This window comes from Salvelinus namaycush, chromosome 10 (assembly GCF_016432855.1).
Source record: "Salvelinus namaycush isolate Seneca chromosome 10, SaNama_1.0, whole genome shotgun sequence".
NCBI lineage: Eukaryota > Metazoa > Chordata > Actinopteri > Salmoniformes > Salmonidae > Salvelinus > Salvelinus namaycush.
In genome coordinates this window covers 21,953,352-21,973,334 of record NC_052316.1, presented here as the reverse complement: position 1 = coordinate 21,973,334, position 19,983 = coordinate 21,953,352, and the positions used below count along the sequence as shown (strand labels likewise).

General features: G+C 41.1%; 1 protein-coding gene across 1 annotated transcript; it reads left to right on the top strand.

The window, feature by feature from the left end:
* Positions 1 to 5,978: 5,978 nt before the first annotated feature.
* On the top strand, positions 5,979 to 19,942 carry spata6 (spermatogenesis associated 6). Its single transcript, XM_039002524.1, has 13 exons — positions 5,979 to 6,109; positions 6,518 to 6,655; positions 6,774 to 6,822; positions 6,904 to 6,945; positions 8,078 to 8,202; positions 8,409 to 8,495; positions 14,210 to 14,494; positions 15,409 to 15,520; positions 15,655 to 15,695; positions 16,326 to 16,489; positions 18,126 to 18,219; positions 19,049 to 19,131; positions 19,553 to 19,942. The coding sequence occupies exons 1-13, from the start codon at positions 6,017 to 6,019 to the stop codon at positions 19,707 to 19,709; spliced, it is 1,470 nt and encodes a 489-aa protein (XP_038858452.1). The 5' UTR covers positions 5,979 to 6,016; the 3' UTR covers positions 19,710 to 19,942.
* The last annotated feature ends 41 nt before the right edge of the window (positions 19,943 to 19,983 follow it).

Sequence of the window (19,983 nt, the reverse complement as noted above, 5' to 3'; positions counted from 1 at the left end):
CTACACTATATCCACACAGCCCTACACTATATCCACACAGCCCTACACTATATCCACACAGCCCTATACTATATCCACACAGCCCTACACTATATCCACCCAGCCCTACACTATATCCACACAGCCCTACACTATATCCACACAGCCCTACACTATATCCACACAGCCCTACACTATATCCACACAGCCCTACACTATATCCACACAGCCCTACACTATATCCACACAGCCCTACACTATATCCACACAGCCCTACACTATATCCACACAGCCCTACACTATATCCACACAGCCCTACACTATATCCACACAGCTCTACACTATATCCACACAGCCCTACACTATATCCACTCAGCCCTACACTATATCCACACAGCCCTACACTATATCCACACAGCCCTACACTATATCCACACAGCCCTACACTATATCCACACAGCCCTACACTATATCCACACAGCCCTACACTATATCCACACAGCCCTACACTATATCCACACAGCCCTACACTATATCCACACAGCCCTACACTATATCCACACAGCCCTACACTATATCCACACAGCCCTACACTATATCCACGCAGCCCTACACTATATCCACGCAGCCCTACACTATATCCACGCAGCCCTACACTATATCCACGCAGCCCTACACTATATCCACGCAGCCCTACACTATATCCACGCAGCCCTACACTATATCCACGCAGCCCTACACTATATCCACGCAGCCCTACACTATATCCACGCAGCCCTACACTATATCCACGCAGCCCTACACTATATCCACGCAGCCCTACACTATATCCACGCAGCCCTACACTATATCCACGCAGCCCTACACTATATCCACGCAGCCCTACACTATATCCACGCAGCCCTACACTATATCCACGCAGCCCTACACTATATCCACGCAGCCCTACACTATATCCACGCAGCCCTACACTATATCCACGCAGCCCTACACTATATCCACGCAGCCCTACACTATATCCACGCAGCCCTACACTATATCCACGCAGCCCTACACTATATCCACGCAGCCCTACACTATATCCACGCAGCCCTACACTATATCCACGCAGCCCTACACTATATCCACGCAGCCCTACACTATATCCACGCAGCCCTACACTATATCCACGCAGCCCTACACTATATCCACGCAGCCCTACACTATATCCACGCAGCCCTACACTATATCCACGCAGCCCTACACTATATCCACGCAGCCCTACACTATATCCACGCAGCCCTACACTATATCCACGCAGCCCTACACTATATCCACGCAGCCCTACACTATATCCACGCAGCCCTACACTATATCCACGCAGCCCTACACTATATCCACGCAGCCCTACACTATATCCACGCAGCCCTACACTATATCCACGCAGCCCTACACTATATCCACGCAGCCCTACACTATATCCACGCAGCCCTACACTATATCCACGCAGCCCTACACTATATCCACGCAGCCCTACACTATATCCACGCAGCCCTACACTATATCCACACAGCCCTACACTATATCCACTCAGCCCTACACTATATCCACACAGCCCTCATGAAAATTAGATGCATCAGCCCAAGACAAAGGATGCAATTTCACAAACGGATCACTTTAGGATAACATGTTAATTGGAGGATATTTACCCATGGAACTTCATTAGAGCAAGTTGCTCTGACTGTATGAAATGTATGGGATGAATCAAGCTGACACATATACATCTCATGTTCCATTTGAGGCCTTCATACGTCATTCATATATTTTACCACAATGTGCTTTTTCCATTTTAGGTATTGCTTTTTATGAAAATGTATTCACGCATGTCATTGAAAATAAGTCCATGTGTTTTCTCTTGTATGTAACTTATTTTGTGTTTATCTTGCCGCTCTGTATCCTACATTATTTGGAGGGGTTTAATGGGAGGGGTAACCCATTTGTGTTTAGTCATGACCTTATCGGTATCTAAGTATTCTGTTGATAAAAACTATGAAATATAACACACCTTTGTAAGTTTGTGAAATTGATGTTCAGTCATTGTCAGTGCATTAGTTTACACAGGTGTTTGCGATTTAAAGGAAACAGACTTAGGGTCAATTTGATTTCAACTGAAGTCATTTCATGGATTATAATATAGAAGAAAATTCATGAATTTGAAATCCCTCTAGAAAAGGATGGGTATCTATCAAGTATGAACTTTCCCTGAATTGACTGATATCCATTAATTTCCATATCTTACTGCAATGTAAACATCTATTCAACCTATCTGTTCAGAGCGCAGAGTGCTTTTCACTGCATTATGTAAAACACCATCCATGGGATTTGCTCAACACAAAGGCATAAGTAGGAGAGCGAGAGAGAATGGTACATTAGTCAAGTGTGGCGTGAAGAACAACATGTAATTTTCAGACCAGTCATTTGGAATAAGTGAGGCAATCTGTCAGCATAAAAGCATACACAAAGGACTTTTACATGGTTGACGAGAAGATGGAGAGGCTGTACGAGAATGACGAAAGACATTTGTCTTTTGATGCTTTCACTGAACATGTGTCAGACCTGGACCTGTCCAACACTAAAGTGTATGTTAGCGCATCTCTCTCTCATGCACACACACACACACACACACACAAACTGCATGCGCACATACACACACACAGGAAATGCTTCCTTCTATTCAAAGTGCACGGTCCCCACTGTGCTGCTATCATTTTAAGCTATATCTAGAGCCATTATTCTCTATTGCTTTCTCAATGAGACTGGGCACATTACTTTCTAATTAATTGTACACAGCTATGCATGCGAGAAGGTGAGAATTGTTAATACATTTTCTCTTCAATAGTCAAGAAAATTATATTTCTAATTAGCCTTCCTTACATTTGTTATGCATTATTTAGCCTCTTACCAAATCCCAGAGGCTCTTGTTTATCTAAGAGGATGGTTAATTGCAGCTGCAGGTAGCCTAATGGTTAAGAGCAGTGGACCAGTATCCGAAAGGTCGCTGGTTTGAATCCCTGAGACAACTAGGTGAATATCTGTCAATGTGCGTAAGGCACTTAACCCTAGTTGCTCTGGATAAGAGCATCTGCTAAATTACTCAAATGTAAAAGCCCTGCAAACAAGTCTGTTTAGAGCCCTGCTGTGGTCAGTGTCAGTCACCCTGTATATAACAAAGCCAGTAGAGGTTGGTGTGTAACTACTCATCAAAGGATGATCATGAATGCAAGACTAATGTGGGGTCCAAGACTGGAAGTTTGTTTTTCTAAGCATTACTCAAATAAAATAAATGCGTGGCATGATCTAAAGTCCACTTATTTGATCGCTCTGCAGCTCTCATTTATCAGGACATTGTAACTATTCTCAATCTGCCCAAAAAATGGTTTTGGACTTTTGTTGGATCCACTGAACACAGTCTACAAAATGCAGATTTGATTGAATTCCAGTTTTATTTTCCCCCAAGAGTCACATGACCACCAATATCTTTGCTTTGTTAGAGTCAGCGTAGTGCAGAAGGTGTTGCATGCTGAAGCAGTGCAGAGAATTGAGGAGGATGGGTCCAAGGGTGAGGGATCCTGTGAGTAGTAGATCTGTGCCAGCACAGAGGGATAGGCTAATGAGTAATATATGCTTCAGTATGGTTGGCTTCTCTGCGTTCATAGCAATGGTTATCAACTGTGCTGCAGAAATGGAACGTAAATCGCAGAAAATGGATGTTGTGGTGGCAGCTCCAGGGAAGTATTTGGGTTTACGAGACGAGATTTGACTTTAGAAGAGTTACTTTCTGGATGTGTTGAATGGTGGTGTCCCTTTCACCAAGGCCATTTGCATGGTGCAGGAACAGATAGGGTCAAGGTAGTGGAATGCGGTAGTGTGTTTTTAATGAGTGTAGGGTTAGTTGGAAGGGTGTTTTTTTGTATATACAGTACCAGTCAAAAGTTTGGACACACCTACTCATTCCAGAGTTTTTCTTTATGTTTTATTATTTTCTACGTTGTAGAATAATAGTGAAGACATCAAAACTATGAAATAACACATATGGAATCATGTAGTAACCACAAAAGTGTTAAACAAATCAAAATATATATTATATTTGAGATTCTTCAAAGTAGACACCTTTTGCCTTGATGACAGCTTTACACACTCTTGGCATTCTCTCAACCAGCTTCATGAGGTAGTCACCTGAAATGCATTTCAACTAACAGGTGTGCCTTGTTAAAAGTTCATTTGTGGAATTTCTTTCCTTCTTAATGCGTTTGAGCCAATCAGTTGTGTTGTGACAAGGTAGGGTTGGTATACAGAAGATAGCCCTATTTGGCAATAGACCATGTCCCTATTATGGCAAGAACAGTTCAAATAAGCAAAGAAAAATGACAGTCCATCATTACTTTATGACATGTAGGTCAGTCAATCGGGGACATTTCAAGAACTTTGTTTCTTCAAATGTAGTCGCAAACGCTATGATGAAACTGGCTCTCATTAGGACCGCCACAGGAAAGGAAGACCCAGAGTTACCTCTGCTGCACAGAATAAGGTCATTAGAGTTACCAGCCTCAGAAATTGCAGCCCAAATAAATGCTTCACAGAGTTCAAGTAACAGACACATCTCAACATCAACTGTTCAGAGGAGACTGCGTGAATTAAGCCTTCATGGTCGAATTGCTGCAAAGAAACACCAATAAAAATAAGAGACTTGCTTGGGCCAAGAAACACGAGCAATGGGAATTAGACCGGTGGAAATCTGTCCTTTGGTCTGATGAGTCCAAATTTGAGATTTTTGGTTCCAACCACCCTGTCTTTGTGAGACGCAGAGTAGGAGAACAGATGATCTCTGCATGTATGGTTCTCGTGAAGAATGGAGGAGGAGTGGAGGAGATGTGGGGGTGCTTTGCTGGTGACACTGTCTGTGTGTGTTATTTATAATTCAAGGCACACTTAACCAGCATGGCTACCACAGCATTCTTCACCGACACACCATCCTATCTGGTTTGCGCTTAGTGGGACTATCATTTGTTTTTCAACAGGACAATGACCCAACACACCTCCAGGCAGTGTAAGGGCTATTTGACAAAGAAGGAGAGTGATGGAGTGCTGCATCAGATGACCTGGCCTCCTCAACCCAATTGAGATGGTTTGGGGTGAGTTGGATCGCAGAGTGAAGGAAAAGCAGCATATGTGGGAACTCCTTCAAGACTTTTTTCTTTTTACAATATTTAGTTAGGCAAGTCAGTTAAGAACAAATTCTTATTTACAATGACAGCCTACCCCAGCCAAATCCAGACAACGCTGGGCCAATTGTGCACCGCCGTTTGGTACTCCCAATCACATCCAGATGTGATATAGCCTGGTTTTGAACCGGGGACTGTAGTGACACCTCACGCACTGACTTAAACCGCTGCGCCACTCAGGAGACAGTTGGAAAAGCATTTCAGGTGAAGCTGGTTGAGAGAATGCCAAGAGTATGCAAAGCTGTAAACGCAAAGGGTGGTTACTTTGAAGAATCTCACATATAGAATATATTTGCCTCCTGAGTGCAAAATTGGCCCAGCGTCCTGAGGGTTTGGCCTGGCAGGGATTGCCTTGTCCCATCCCACACTAGAGATTCATGTGGTGGGCTGGGTGCAGTGCACGCTGACATGGTTGCCAGGTGTCTGGTGTTTCCTCTGACACATTGGTGTCACACTTTTTTGGTTACTACATGATTCCATATGTGTTATTTCCTAGTTGTGATGTCTTCACTATTATTCTACAGTGTAGAAAATAGTAAAAATAAAGAAAAACCCTTGAATGAGTAGGTGTGTCCAAAGTTTTGACTGGTACTGTTCATTTTAGTTTTTGCTTTTCCCATTTTGTATCAGAAAGTATAATGGATGTATATTATACTCCCGTTGGTGGCAGTAATGCAACATATTGTATGCTAACCGCCTTTAAATCCCAAAGAAGAAGAAGAAGAATCTCTCCGCTCCCTGTTAGAGTTTGGCAGCTATGACAACGAAGTTTGAAAATGGGTGGGTTGACACCTCAAAAGAAGAAGCTCTCCTCCTCTAAAATGTCTCAGAAAGCTCTGAAATGCACCGTGCAAATTCAAATCCAAGCTGTAAGTACAACCTGATATGTTATTTTCTCTCACTAAGTTTTTACTTGATCCATAATGCTAATAATATATTCGCAAATGAGCTAGCTAAGCTAACGTTAGCTAGCTAACCCAAAACCACTCACTCAATAATCTTCGCTAACAAACGTTAGCATGCCATCCATTTTTCAACCATCAATATACACACACAAATGCTTAAAACTACTGGAGCCAACTGCTCCCACTGTGCACAAAAGTGAACTCCCAAGCAAAATAGCTAGATCAATAACGTTAGGCTTGCCAGCCCATTGTTGGATTTGTCTTTTAACGTTAGCTAATAATAACTACGAGCTACAGTAGCAACTTGTTGCACAAAGTAAGCAATTGCTATCTAGCCCAGTAGCCATCTACAATTTATTTGTTTGATTACAGATTACTTGTCCAGGGGTTGTGTTACCCAATCAGGAAGACATATACCTGAGTGTCTGCGTCATGGGACAGTTCAAGAAGACTCTCTGTCTGCCGCCTGCCTTCCCTCTTCTATTCCATGAGAACATGGTATTTGTGAAGGTAAGAAGGATAGAAACGCATACTATACCCCGACCCACAACATTGCTTACAGCAACACAAAACAATCATGTTGTCACCCTCAAACTTGCTTTCATATGTTCTTTATCTCCATCTGAAGACGTTCACAGGAGCTGCTGACCCAGGTCACATTGTGGACCTCCTTGAAGGTAGTCATTTCTCATTTTGAGCCTTTTTGTGATAGAATTTTATAACATAAAATATCTTATGTCTCTGTTATCTTCCCATAGCTGACACAACATCCTTTGAACTGATTCAGCTTGTGCCTCCAGGTATGACTTTCCAGAAGAAAAAAATGCAATGTCTTAACAGTTCATGGTTTTTAAGCATGATAGGGACATGCATTTCATAATTTCTAAATGTAACCTGTTTACAAATCATCTCTTGACTTATTTTTTTCACACTACCTACACTGAGTAAACAATACATTAAGACCACCTGCGGAACGCTTTCGGCACCTTGTAGAGTTCATGCCCCGACGAATTGAGGCAACTCAATGTTAGAAAGGTGTTCCTAATGTTTGGTATACTCAGTGTATATTTCCTGTTGTAAATTAGCATGGCTATACAGTACATAGAACAATGGACTAATGAAACAAATACCAAAAACTACACTAAACAAAAATATAAACGCAACTTGTAAAGTGCTGGTCCCATGTTTCATGAGCTGAAATAAAAGATCCCAGAAATGTTCCATATGCATACAAATCTTATTTCTCTCAAATTCTGTGCAGAAATTAGTTTACATCTTTGTTAGTGAGCATTTTATCCTTTGTCAAGATAATCCATCCACCTGACAGGTGTGGCATATCAAGAAACTGATTAAACAGCATGATCATTACACAGATGCAGACCACGTGTAACCACACCAGCCCAGGACCTCCACATCTGTCTTGTTCACCTGCGGGATTGTCTGAGGTGTTGGGGCGGGGTGCTCATTCTGATTGGCTGGCCCTGTTTCCCCAGTGGGTGGGTCTATGCCCACCCATGGTTGCGCCCCAGCCCAGTCATGTGAAATACATAGATTAGGGCCTAATGAATTAATTTCAATTGACTGATTTCCTTATATGAAAAGTAAATCAGCAAAATCTTTGAAATGGTTGCATGTTGCCTTTACATTTTTGTTCAGCATATATTTTTGTATTTCTTTCATTAGTCCATTGTTGATATAGTCCCAAAATGTTTTGCATGTCAGCAATCACATTTTGAAGATGTATAACTTTCGCAATACAGCCGGTATGATGCATCATATGATGCAAAATGCATCATACCTTCTGTATTTTGAAAGTTATATCTTTAAAACTTGCTTGCTGACATGCAAAACATTTTGGGACTATATCAACAATGGACTAATAGTTTTTGTGTGGAGTATTACTTTAAGCTATATATTGCTCTGTGGTTTTAGAGGGGGATATTTTGGCCACTATTGAAGAGAACACCAGAGAATTCCTCTATCCAGGCCCCAAGCTGACACCTAGAGCCGGTGGTCCCGAGAGAGAGATGTTGATGAGGAGATCTATCTGTTTCCCTGTGGGTGTACCACCTCCTCCACATGCTTTGTCATATGTTAAACATCTCCAAAGCCAATTTCCTTTCATTTTGTTTTCTTGAGAATGCAATGATTGTAGATTTTGTGTTTGCAAATTGATCTTGCAAGTGATGTGTTATCTGAATTCACTCTCTGGTTGGGTTTCCAGCTCCTTGTTAAAGACTTTTGTTTTCTACTGTCCCCTCAGGGAATCTCTCCTAAAGTGGAGTTTGCAACCATGTCTGTCATTGAGGAATGTGATGGGAAAGATAGCCAGCCTCAGCCTGCCTCCCCTGTAAGTGTGTGTCCTCTCCTTACTGCCCTCATCACACCCAGTGTTTCCGTGTTCATAATGAATTGTGTTCAGCTGAGAGATTTGAATGATACCCAGACAGCCATAGTTAAGAAGAAGGAGATGAGGGTTTCTCATTTCCAGACAAGACAGTGATCTAAATGGTTATTTGGTTTTAAAGCATGTCTTATAGCATATTTCCCATTATCTTTGCTCTTGTGTACTTTTGAATTGATTCAAAAGTACACAAGAATTGATTCACTATAGGCTTATTTAACGGTGGGAGTACTACCTAACATATTTTGTGTAGTCAGTTTAGGTTTACAGCCTATATTGTATTGTACGGTAGGCTCCACATTTTGTGAGCTGAACATGTATAAACATGTATCAATTATCCTTACACTCGTCAAGACTCTTGTCTTGTAGACAGTTAAATGATATGTAAATTGCTTTACATGTTATCATTCAGATTTGTATGTCCTTGATAAAACATGTAGTTAAAAAATACAAAAACAGGCTAATACTGTATAGTGCTACTATATCAACATTGGTACCTTTAACAGCTAAAGGCAGAGGTTGATCGTGGCACATATAAGAGCTCAATAATCACCCTAGTTTGACATTGACTAATTATTTCTGGACTTCTACAGAATGGCTTTTTCTATCATTCTAGTCACTTTCCACCATATACCTATTTTGTTGCCGTGGCTACTGACATCCCGGTAGTTTAGCAGCACATTTAAAGGTATCCTCTCCTTGTGAAGTTAATTATAGAGAAGCAGATCAGTGGAATTGATATCCAGGCCTGGTTTCTGGTGTCTTTATGTGCTTTGTTTAGAGGAACAGCCAGTCAATCAGTGTTCATATCCGTTGTTCTCACCTGGCTTCTCCTCACTGTGTCCTTTGGATTTAAAGGGCAAGTTGTGCTCAGTTGCATAATATTTCCATTTACTTTTCAAACTGAAGATTTGCAGCTCCTTTCAGGATTTGTGTTTCATAACGGGTGCTATCAATTTTGCTAGTGTAATCCGCTCTGATGGCTATACTTTAAAGGGGTATTTGGCAGACAGACTGCAGGAGAGCGAGAGCAAGGTAGTCATCCATTTTCCCTGAACTTAAAAGGCCCTGCAGTCAGACCAAAAAAAAGATTTTGTTATTGTTCCAATAACAAATTACAAACCTCAGGCCTTTGAGTATTATCTATCAAGTCAGTGTTGTGAAATGTAGGACCGTTCTCCAGGTGCTGTTACCAGAGCCATTTATTTTAATGGGCATTATTGACAAAATGGCTGGATTTGGATGGGTGTAGGTATTCTGTCGTGACCCCCAAGGAGATGTGAATCAGAGTAAAGTGATAGGGAGAAGCATCATTGATGCTGCCTTTAGCCTTTCTTCATATGATGCTAATGGATACTCAGGATTCTCATTACCCTGGCAGGTTGAGCAATGCACTAAGGCTCCTCTTTTCCACTTTTACAATAGGAACCCTTTAAAATGTCCTGCCCTGTAATGGAGAATTTAGTAATTCTCTTCTCCCTCTGTCTCTTGTATCTAGTCTCTCAGACAGCTGTCTTGTCTATTTCCACTGTTGTCACACTTTTTTTGTCCGTGTTTGTGTGCATGTCACTCTTTGTGAAGTCTCATGGTGTGGACTTGACATGGCATTCTTTTTAAGTGGGTTTTCTCGACATGATTTGCATCCGTTTGAATGGGTCTCGTTTCTTGTTTTATAAGCTACTTGTGGCTCAGGCTTTGTTGTTTCAAGGACACCCTGCTTTATCACCCATTTACCAATACCACCAGGCCCACTAATCATATCAGACAAGCACAACTCATGGTGGAAAATGGGCCTTTTGTGTTTAACCAAAAAAGAGAGAAAATAATTGGGAAAAAACGACTTAGTTTCATTTCATTATCGGTCCACTCCAAATGGCAATCTCAATCAGGATTTATTTATTACATTTCCTAAAAATGTGTTAATATGCCAGGATGTCCCAATTAGCATTTAAATTATATTTATTATACAACCAAGTAATGCTATTATTAGTCTGAAGCTGGCCATCAAATAACATAAAAAATTACGTATTTATCTGGGCATTGCCCACAGGAGCTAAGATATTGCTTCTCAGAATTATGTTGTTAGCAACCATTAGAATCATTGAAGACATTTTGCAACCAAGGTGATATCCAAGCAAAGAGGTGTTATTTACGTTGCATAGTTTTATTGGAGGGAATACATTTTTCTAATATAGTAATTTATGCTTTTTGTCCCCGCACTTTATCTGAAATCACCATCACCTACTGATTAACTTGTCAGTTTTGCAGATAAAAATTGTTTTGAGCTAATACTGTGTCAATAATTATCTTTAGAAAGTAGCATGGCATTCAATATAATGAAGCTTTTTTTTTTTTACCCCGTCTCAAAAGTGAATGGTTTTGAACTTTAAGGAGAGCTTCTCCCACTCTGATAATGAATGTGACCATGCGCAGCTCACAAAAATGATTGCTTTCCTTTATGAAATTACCCTGTTCATGTAAAAAGGACCAAATATACACTGACTGTTTTAAAGCAAAATGATCAAAACTATTTATTTATGGTATAAAATCTGAATGATTGGGGTTTTCAATCAGCCGCTGGATGGTAGTTGTGTCCACTCCAGTAGGCTAAAATCCAATTTTCTACAGGGCATTTGTTAACATTGACCCAGCAAATTACATTGGAGGTCACTCAACTACTAAAGCCTATGATTTGACATTGCGAAAGACATTTTACAAGCATCTGAATGCTGAAGGTGTTGTGCAGATGTACAAATAGCCTATTAGAACAGGGATAGGCCTACCTCTCGTTGGCCTGAGCAGCTGTCTCCCACACTGTGCGCAGTTGTTAACCAGTTAAATGTAACTAAATGTAATCTACGTAATCCCCAAAAGTACTTATTTATCATTAGAGGGCCATAAACAATAACTAGGATACTCAAAGGTTAAAATCTCACCTTTCTGGTCAAAAATAAGTTATAAATTGGTGGTGTAGTCACTTTTGAGGACACTGGCTCAAGTACGCAGTACAGATATGAAATCTTTTATGTATTTCCTATTCAACAAAACTGTAAAAGGCTTGAAATGACAAGCTTTCTACATATAGCATAATCAAGTGATAAAATGACTAAGATTTCACCTTATAACTGTAAAATACATTTATGTTAAGTGTTAGAGAAAATGGGCATATTTTCAAAAGGTCTCTCTTGATCAAAACATCTGCCCCCTTCGCTGTGAACGTCTCACAGAGCTCTTGCTTGGCTTCCTGAACCCGTTAGGAACTCGCCTTTCGTCTCATTAATCTATGACAAACGGAAAGTGTTTTTTGTTTAAAATCTGAATTATTTTTGATTAATGGCTATAATTAGATCTCTGAATGTGCTACTGTGATGAAACCACTATTGTTATTATTAACCCTTTATTTTACCAGGTAAGTTGACTAAGAACACATTCTCATTTACAGCAACGACCTGGGGAATAGTTACAAGGGAGAGGAGGGGGGATGATTGAGCCAATTGGAAGCTGGGGATGATTAGGTGGCCATGATGGTATGAGGGCCAGATTGGGAATTTAGCCAGGACACCGGGGTTAACACCCCTACTCTTGCAAAAAGTGCCATGGCATCTTTAGTGACCACAGAGAGTCAGGACACCTGTTTAACGTCCCAGCCAAAAGACTGCATCCTACACAGGGCAATGTCCCCAATCACTACCCTAGCTTCCGAGGCAAACCAGCAGTGGTATGTAGGGTGGTATGCTGCTGGCCACTTTCTCCTGTTGTGCTGTGATGTAAAGATTGCAGGCATATGCTTTGTCCGTGGCTGTGATGTACAGGAGTTGATGTACAGTCGGAAGAACCAATGAAATGGTAGGAAAATCCCAGCTTGAAGTGGTTTCAGATTTCGTGGGACCCAGGGCCATTCCGTGGGACCCAGGGCCAGGCGGTAAGCCATTTCGATCAACAGTATCCATTGATCGATTTAGAAGCTAAAAATGTCGGTTGGTACCACGCAGGTCCCCTAAAAAGAGGTTTAACTGACAGTCATATGCAGTTACATGCATAAAAGTTAGGCTACTGAACTGAAAGGACCCCTCAATTCAGTCACAACAGATAAGAGGTATTTTCTGAAGATATTTACATAAGTATTCAGACCCTTTACTCAGTACTTAGTTGAAGCACCTTTGGCAGGGATTACAGCCTCGAGTCTTCTTGGGTATGACGCTACAAGCTTGGCACACCTGTATTTGGAGAGTTTCTCCCATTCTTTTCTGCGGATCCTCTCAAGCTCTCAGGTTGGATGGGAAGCGTCGCTGTACAGCTATTTTCAGGTCTCTCAAAATATGTTAGATTGGGTTCAAGTCCGGGCTCTGGCTGGACCACTCAAGTACATTCAGAGACTTGTCCCGAAGCCACTCCGACATTGTCTTTGCTCTGTGCTTAGGGTCTTTGTCCTGTTGGAAGGTGAACCTTCACCCCAGTCTGAGGTCCTAACCTGCTCCAGAGTGCTTTTCATCAAGGATCTCTCTGTACTTTGTTCGCTTCAGCTTTCCCTCCATCCTGACTAGTCTTCCAGTCCCTGCTGCTGAATAACATCCCCACAGCATGATGCTGCCACCACCATGCTTCACCGTAGGTATGGTATTGGCCAGGTGATGAGTGGTGCCTGGTTTCCTCCAGATGTGACGCTTGGTATTCAGAGTTCAATCTTGGTTTCATCAGACCAGAGAATCTTGTTTCTCATGGTCTGAGAGTCTTTTAGGTGCCTTTAGGCAAAATCCAAGCGGGCTGTCGTGCCTTTTACTGAGGAGCAGCTTCTGTCTGGCCACTCTACAATAATGGCCTGAATGGTGGAGTACTGCAGAGATGTTTGTCCTTCTGGAAGGTTCTCCCATCTCCACAGAAGAACTCTGGATCTCTGTCAAGAGTGACCATTGGGTTCTTGGTCACCTCCCTGACCAAGGCCCTTCTCCCCCAATTGCTCAGCTCTAGGAATAGTGTTGATGGTTCCGTACTTCTTCTATTTAAGAATGATGGAGGCCACTGCGTTCTTGGGAACCTTCAATGCTGCAGAAATGTTTTGATATCCTTCCCTAGATCGGTGTCTCGGAGCTCTATGGACAATTCCTTCGAACTCATGGCTTGGTTTATGCTCTGACATGCACTGTCGACTGTGGGACCTTATAGACAGGTGTGTGCCTTTCCAAATCATGTCCAATCAATTGAATTTACCACAGGTGGACTCCAATCAAGTTTGTAGAAACATCTCAATGATGATCAATGGAAACAGGAAGCACCTGAGCTCAATTTCGAGTCTCATAGCAAAGGATCGGAATACTTATGTAAATAAGGTATCTGTTTTTTAAAATTTGTAATACATTAACAAAAATGTCTACAAACCTGTTTTTGCTTTGTAATTATGGGGTGTTGTGTGTAGATTGATGAGGGTAAAAAAGTGAATTTTAATACATTTTAGAATAAGGCTGTAACGCAACAAAGTGGAAAAAGTGAAGGGGTCTGAACTTTCTGAATGAACTGTATGTTTTATCAACAAACAAACAAATCAACCACAATATTTGAAATATCAAGAAGTAGCTTATTTGTACAATTGCAGTATACAGCCTAGTTGCCGTTGTGGTCACATGATTCTTGTGGACTCCAACCTGTTGCCTCTCCCTTTGCAGCCGTGTTGTAGACCATCCCCAGACAAACAGTCCCCAGCAAGGCGTAGACCAGTAAGAGGGGCTGTCGGGAGCCCTAGACAGACGCTGAAAGGGAAGGATCTGAGTCTTATTGGTCCATCCAGTGGTTATGAGCAGCCCACTGTGGCCTCCCAAGCCCGTGCTCTCTCTCCCTACACCCACCGCAGGATGTGCCAACTGTCTGAGGAGGCCAGGCAGAGACTCAGCTACCTCCAACTTGGGCCCTACAAGTTCAAGAAGGAAACAGAGGCCCAGATCCCCTTTGTGGTTGGTGTTTACCTCTTTTGCTCTCTGACTGTGTTTGTCTATGTGTGTAGATATATAGCCCAGTTTTCAATGTCCTATTATCTTACTTCTCAGTTAGGCTATTCCATCAGCACTTATTTCACACTCTTTCTTTAAAGATCTCTAAGTATAAATAGTTTGCCCTTATTTGCTGCAAACATTGTAAATGTACCAGGTTTGAAGGATATGGATATCTTTTCATAGGGAGGTTATTGCTATGATCAAAGCCAATAGTGTCCAAGCCCCTGGGCATGGCTTGAGAACAACTGGAAGGCCTTTCACTGGCTCCTGTTTCTGTTTGATTGTTAATTTAAATAACATCCAGTCCTGAGGTGTAAATATCAAAGCTGTCATGTCATTAAAGTTAAGATTGGGATTTAGCTGTGATATCAGTGTGGCATTTTCCAGCAATGCAGCCTTTAAAAAGGGAGTGTTTTACAGAGGAAATCCCGGGGCTACAATTAACCTAGGTAATTAAGAGTCAGACCTTGATTAACAAATAGTTACCTATTGAAGTAGCTGAGCCCCGCACTGAATGCATTATCAATGTGTGTTTAAAGCCTGCACTGCGCACGTACTGTATGTGGAAGGAAATAGCTAATTTCTTCAGTGCGTGTGATGATATTCATGTTTAATTGAAGAGTGTGGGGTTCAGTTGACACATCAGCACCTGAAAAGAGGTTAAGTTAGTGGTGTCGGTCAGCCTAAACCATTTCTCTCTTTGGTTTAACCTTTTTATAGTCTTTATATAGAGTGATTAACTCTGGAATGAAAGCTAAATATAGCAGGAGAAATGAGCTCCCTGCGTGTCATTACATGCTGCTTGTTTACCACCTCTATTATTACTCTAATAATGACTGACTTTAGCTGATTGTTTTGTCTTTTATATGCTACAGGTCACCAGTACTCGGAGTGTCTCCATGATTGAGACTCCTTCATCTCATCTCTCCTCTAAAGTAAGCCTTCCCCACAGCAGGTCCACCAGCTTTGCTCTAGACCCCTTAGGAGGTGAGTAATTATGTGTAGCAGTATCTGTGTTGGTGGATGTAAATACATTGGATTTTTTGATATACCTGACTAATTTATAGATTACAACTTTTGCGCTGTATGGTACAGTACTGTTGTTCTTATTTTCTCCTTAGATGTCTCTCTCCTTGGCAGCTATAGACCAAAGCCTGTTAAAGTAAGTCAATATATTGAATATATATATAACACATGAAAGACAATATTACGTGAATAATAAACATTACATTAATTATTTTGTGCTTGAAAGGAATGGAAATAAATAGTATTTCAAATACTGCATGTCTCCATGTTATTAAAGGTCCAATGCAGCTGTTTTTATCTCAATATCAAATCATTTCTGGGTAACAATTAAGTAACTTACTGGGATTGTTTTTAAATTAAAATGGTCAAAAAGAAACAAAAATAGCTTCTTAGCAAAGAGCAATTTCTCAAATAAGAATTTTGCAAGGACTTTTCTGGGAGTGGTCTGAGTGGGGAGGGAAAAACTAGCTGTTATTGGCAGGGAGGTTTGGAACGCGCTTCTTGGTCTATTAACTAATTTACCGCCTGGTGATGTCAACAGGCTGACCTAAACAGGCTGAAATTTCAGGAAATCTTTTCAAACAGCTCGTACACAAAAGGGGTATTATCATAATTTTTGCAATTTCACAGTATTATTCCAACCTCGTAGTGTGGAAATGTATATAAAACACAGAAAAATCACGTTTTTGACTGCACTGGGCTTTTTAGGAGAGATAATGCAGTGTGTTCAACAGTGCTGATCATAGGTCTTCTTGTCTTTCTCCAGGTAGGCAATGGCTGTCTGAAGACTCAGAAATCACCAGGGAAGTCTTCCAGACAGGACTGTTCCAGAACCACAGTCAGGATGGCCCGGTCAGCCCTGGCTGCCCAGTCCTCTACCCCAGTGTGTGGCCTGAGTCCCCTGCTCAGCCGCTCCTCCCTCAGAGAGCGGTAACAACACACCCGCTACGGGAACACAGTTCAACACGTATTTTTCTGTCCTGGCCTCCTGTGGGGTTTTTGCTGTTTTAGTTTCCCACGCAACCGTCCTCCTGAGATAAAGTTAGATAATAAGGAGCATAATTAAAGTCCCTGCTAATGACTTGGTGTTTTGTCTCTTCCGTCCCCCGAGTAGTTTGTGCAGATCACCAATGACAAGATCTGAAGCTGTGTGTCATTGGGTATCTTCTTTAGCTTGAAATCTCTATGGTTTTTCTCCCAGATGAGTAAAAAGGGGAAGAAAATGCGTTTTTGGTAGAATTTGACTAGACTTTGTCATGCTCGGAGCTAAGCTATTGGTGTTTGCTCAAAAGATGTTGGAAGGATTGCGGGAGAAACTACCTCTCCCATATTTCCAATTATATGCTATTGACAATTTGGACCTCATGAGAACCTGGCCAGATACAACAGACTTTGTACTTGTAATCTTTATTTTGATAACACTCGACAGCCAAGATGAATATCCCCCTCTCTCAAATGACAGGATCTGATGTCTTGTCATGTTTGTTCATTACTTAAAAGAAAAAAATGATCCCTGAGAAAACAAGGGAAAATGGTATTGATTGTGTTTCAGCGAGACCGAATGCATTTGACCTGACGCACACTTTAATAAATTCTGAGAGACCCTGTCATTGATCTGAACAGCTGCGAGCTAAACCAACAAATGTTTGGTTGTTTGTTACGCCACCTCCCTTTTTTCAGTTCATAAGTAAACATTAAAATCAATAGGCAATTTTAAACTGGAAAGTAAATTGTAGGAAATGAATGATGCTTCCCTCAATTGAAAACGCGACAGAAGTCACAGTGCTGGAGATTAAGCTGGGCTTTGTAGATTCCGACAACGGGAGAAGGAGCACGTCTTGTGGAAGTCTTTGATGGAAAAGCAAATGATAGATCCTTACATCAACTTTGCCCTCCGTCTATTTATGTTGTGATGTTTGTCCTTTATGACTATCTGTCTGAAGCAGCGACTACATTTAGCTGATTAAAGATAAAAGCAGCACCAAATGGCAAGACAGCACGTCTCCCTCACCAATCAGATGTGAATTGGAAGTAATACAGGACTTAGAAGTATTTACTTTGTCTTTTGTAAGCCTCTTATTTTATATGGCCCTTTTTCCAGTTACGGACAGCAATACTTTTATGTTGTACTAAAAAAATAAGTCTGTCCCTAGACTAATAGACAGTATTCTCACTGTTGACATACCACTGTTTAGGATCGGAACACAGAATCCAATCACACTCTTTTAGAAGAGTTGAATTCAAAGAAATGTGAAACATTCAAAGCCTCAATAATATAGAGTAGTTACCTACATGCTACAGTGGGTACATTTAGCTTTTTATTGCGGTGCGTCTTTTGTCTACATGTTTTATGCCTGTTTTATATCCACTGATATTTTTATCCCAGGACTTTCCTTGGCATACAGCACAGACTAGTGGAGAAAAGGAGTGCTGTTCAGAATACATAGATTACTTTCTTTTTTTGAGTTAAGGGGACAATATTGTAGATACATTTTGATTCCTGCTTACCATAATGTTACATACTTTGTTGTGTGAAGGGGATGTGACTGTAATGTCATTATTCTAGGTTCCATAGTAGTGAGTCCAGTCCGTCTAAGGAGATCCACAGTCGAGTCCAGAAGATTCTCCACACCCATTCTACTGACAGGAAACTACACTTTGTGAGTAATGTATGCCCTTTTAGGATAGACAAAGCATAGGCCCCTACTGATATTGACAGATCAATGCCTAAGACGCATTTATAATATGGAGCTTGGAACACTTCTGTTGGTTATGAAGATGAATATGCATGTTATGGAACATTAGTTCTGTACTACATCTTTGTCTAGGCACACTTTGATTTTACTCATTTGGTGAGCTGAACTTCCTCTCACCTCTACATTTTTGTTCCCCATTTTCATTTAAATTTAAAGCCTTGAAATACCTGTTCGGCTCGGTTTACCTCAAATGGGAAAAGCTGTCGAGTTGGCAGGTGTTGTTAATAAGACGTATCACTTCCCACCCTTTGCTGTTTGAAATATCCTGATGGCGAAACCAAAGGGAAATCTGTTTAATTACCCTAAAGCTGTCTGAAAGCGGCTATGAAATAAAAGGGAGACGGGGTTCTGTGGGTGGGAGATCTTCAGGCAATAAGCTTCTGTTACGGGCTCATCTTCTCCAGCACAAAAATAGAGAAGGTACCAAGGAGCCTCAGCATGGTGCCAACAGCTACATGACTGAAGCAGAGCTTCAAGAGGAAGAGATGCTTAATCCACACATAATGAAAAGGAAACACTGAGGGGGATTTACTTAAGAGAATGAAATCAAACAACTAAAAGAGCTTGACTTTAAATAGGATATTTTGAATTATAGTAAACAGTGCTATATTTTTGGGGTTTGTGCAATTAATTAATTCGCTAATGTCACGTCACACACTTGGAGTGCATAATTAGTTAATCTTTTCAGTAATGCTCAATAATAGTAACAAACAAAATATTTGTATATTTTCAGGATGAGGATGGGTGTTCGGCTAAGCGGGGGCCTCCGCTCTCCTGTGAAGACTCTTTATGTGACAGCCAGGCTTTCCAGGACAGGTACACACTCTAGGCCTGTCATAATACTTTGAAACACCTAATCACTGACATCTTCGTCATCATAATAACCAGAAAGTCTTCCCACAGACCATCTTTCCACTGTTATGCAGAATAGTTTACATTTGTTGTACCACAATTATAGAATATTCTATTTGCTTATACAAAATGCATAATAGACCTATATAAAGCACTTATGATAGCTTGGTTATCGTAACTAAACTACGCTTTTTTTGGTACCCGTTTCTCCTACGGACCTGTAAGTTTCACTAATGCACAATCATTGCGAGCTTTTGCAAACATGACACTATTATTTGTACGTTAGTTATCTTCGAACAATAATTAGAACGATGTGTATTAATGACCTGTACTGTAGCATTAATGTTCTTAACCTGAGGCCTTTTCTGATGTCCTCCCGCTGCAGGGACACTCCTGGAGAGACATCTGTCCACCTGGACAATGGGACATTCTGGAGCAGTCAGGTTGCCTGCTACACAGGGAAACCCCACAGGGCTGTGTTTGAGGACAGTCTGCGACTCATCTACAAGAACATGTACAGAAGGGCCTTGAGCACCACCTGAGACCTACACTATTATTGCTTCAGACACCTGGCTGGGTTCCAATTATGACTGTGGTGGTACTTGATTGCTAAGATGAAGGAACACTGACCCTGTGCTATACTATAACCAAAGCTTTGTCATATGTGCCCTGGTGACACTGATTTTAGCTCATTTATAGGGTTACATGTGTGCACTATTTACAATTGTACATATTTTTGTACTAAGAATGTTTATAAACTGATTTAATAACTGTACTTTAAAAAAATGTCTTTCCTGTCTATCTGGTGGATTTGGT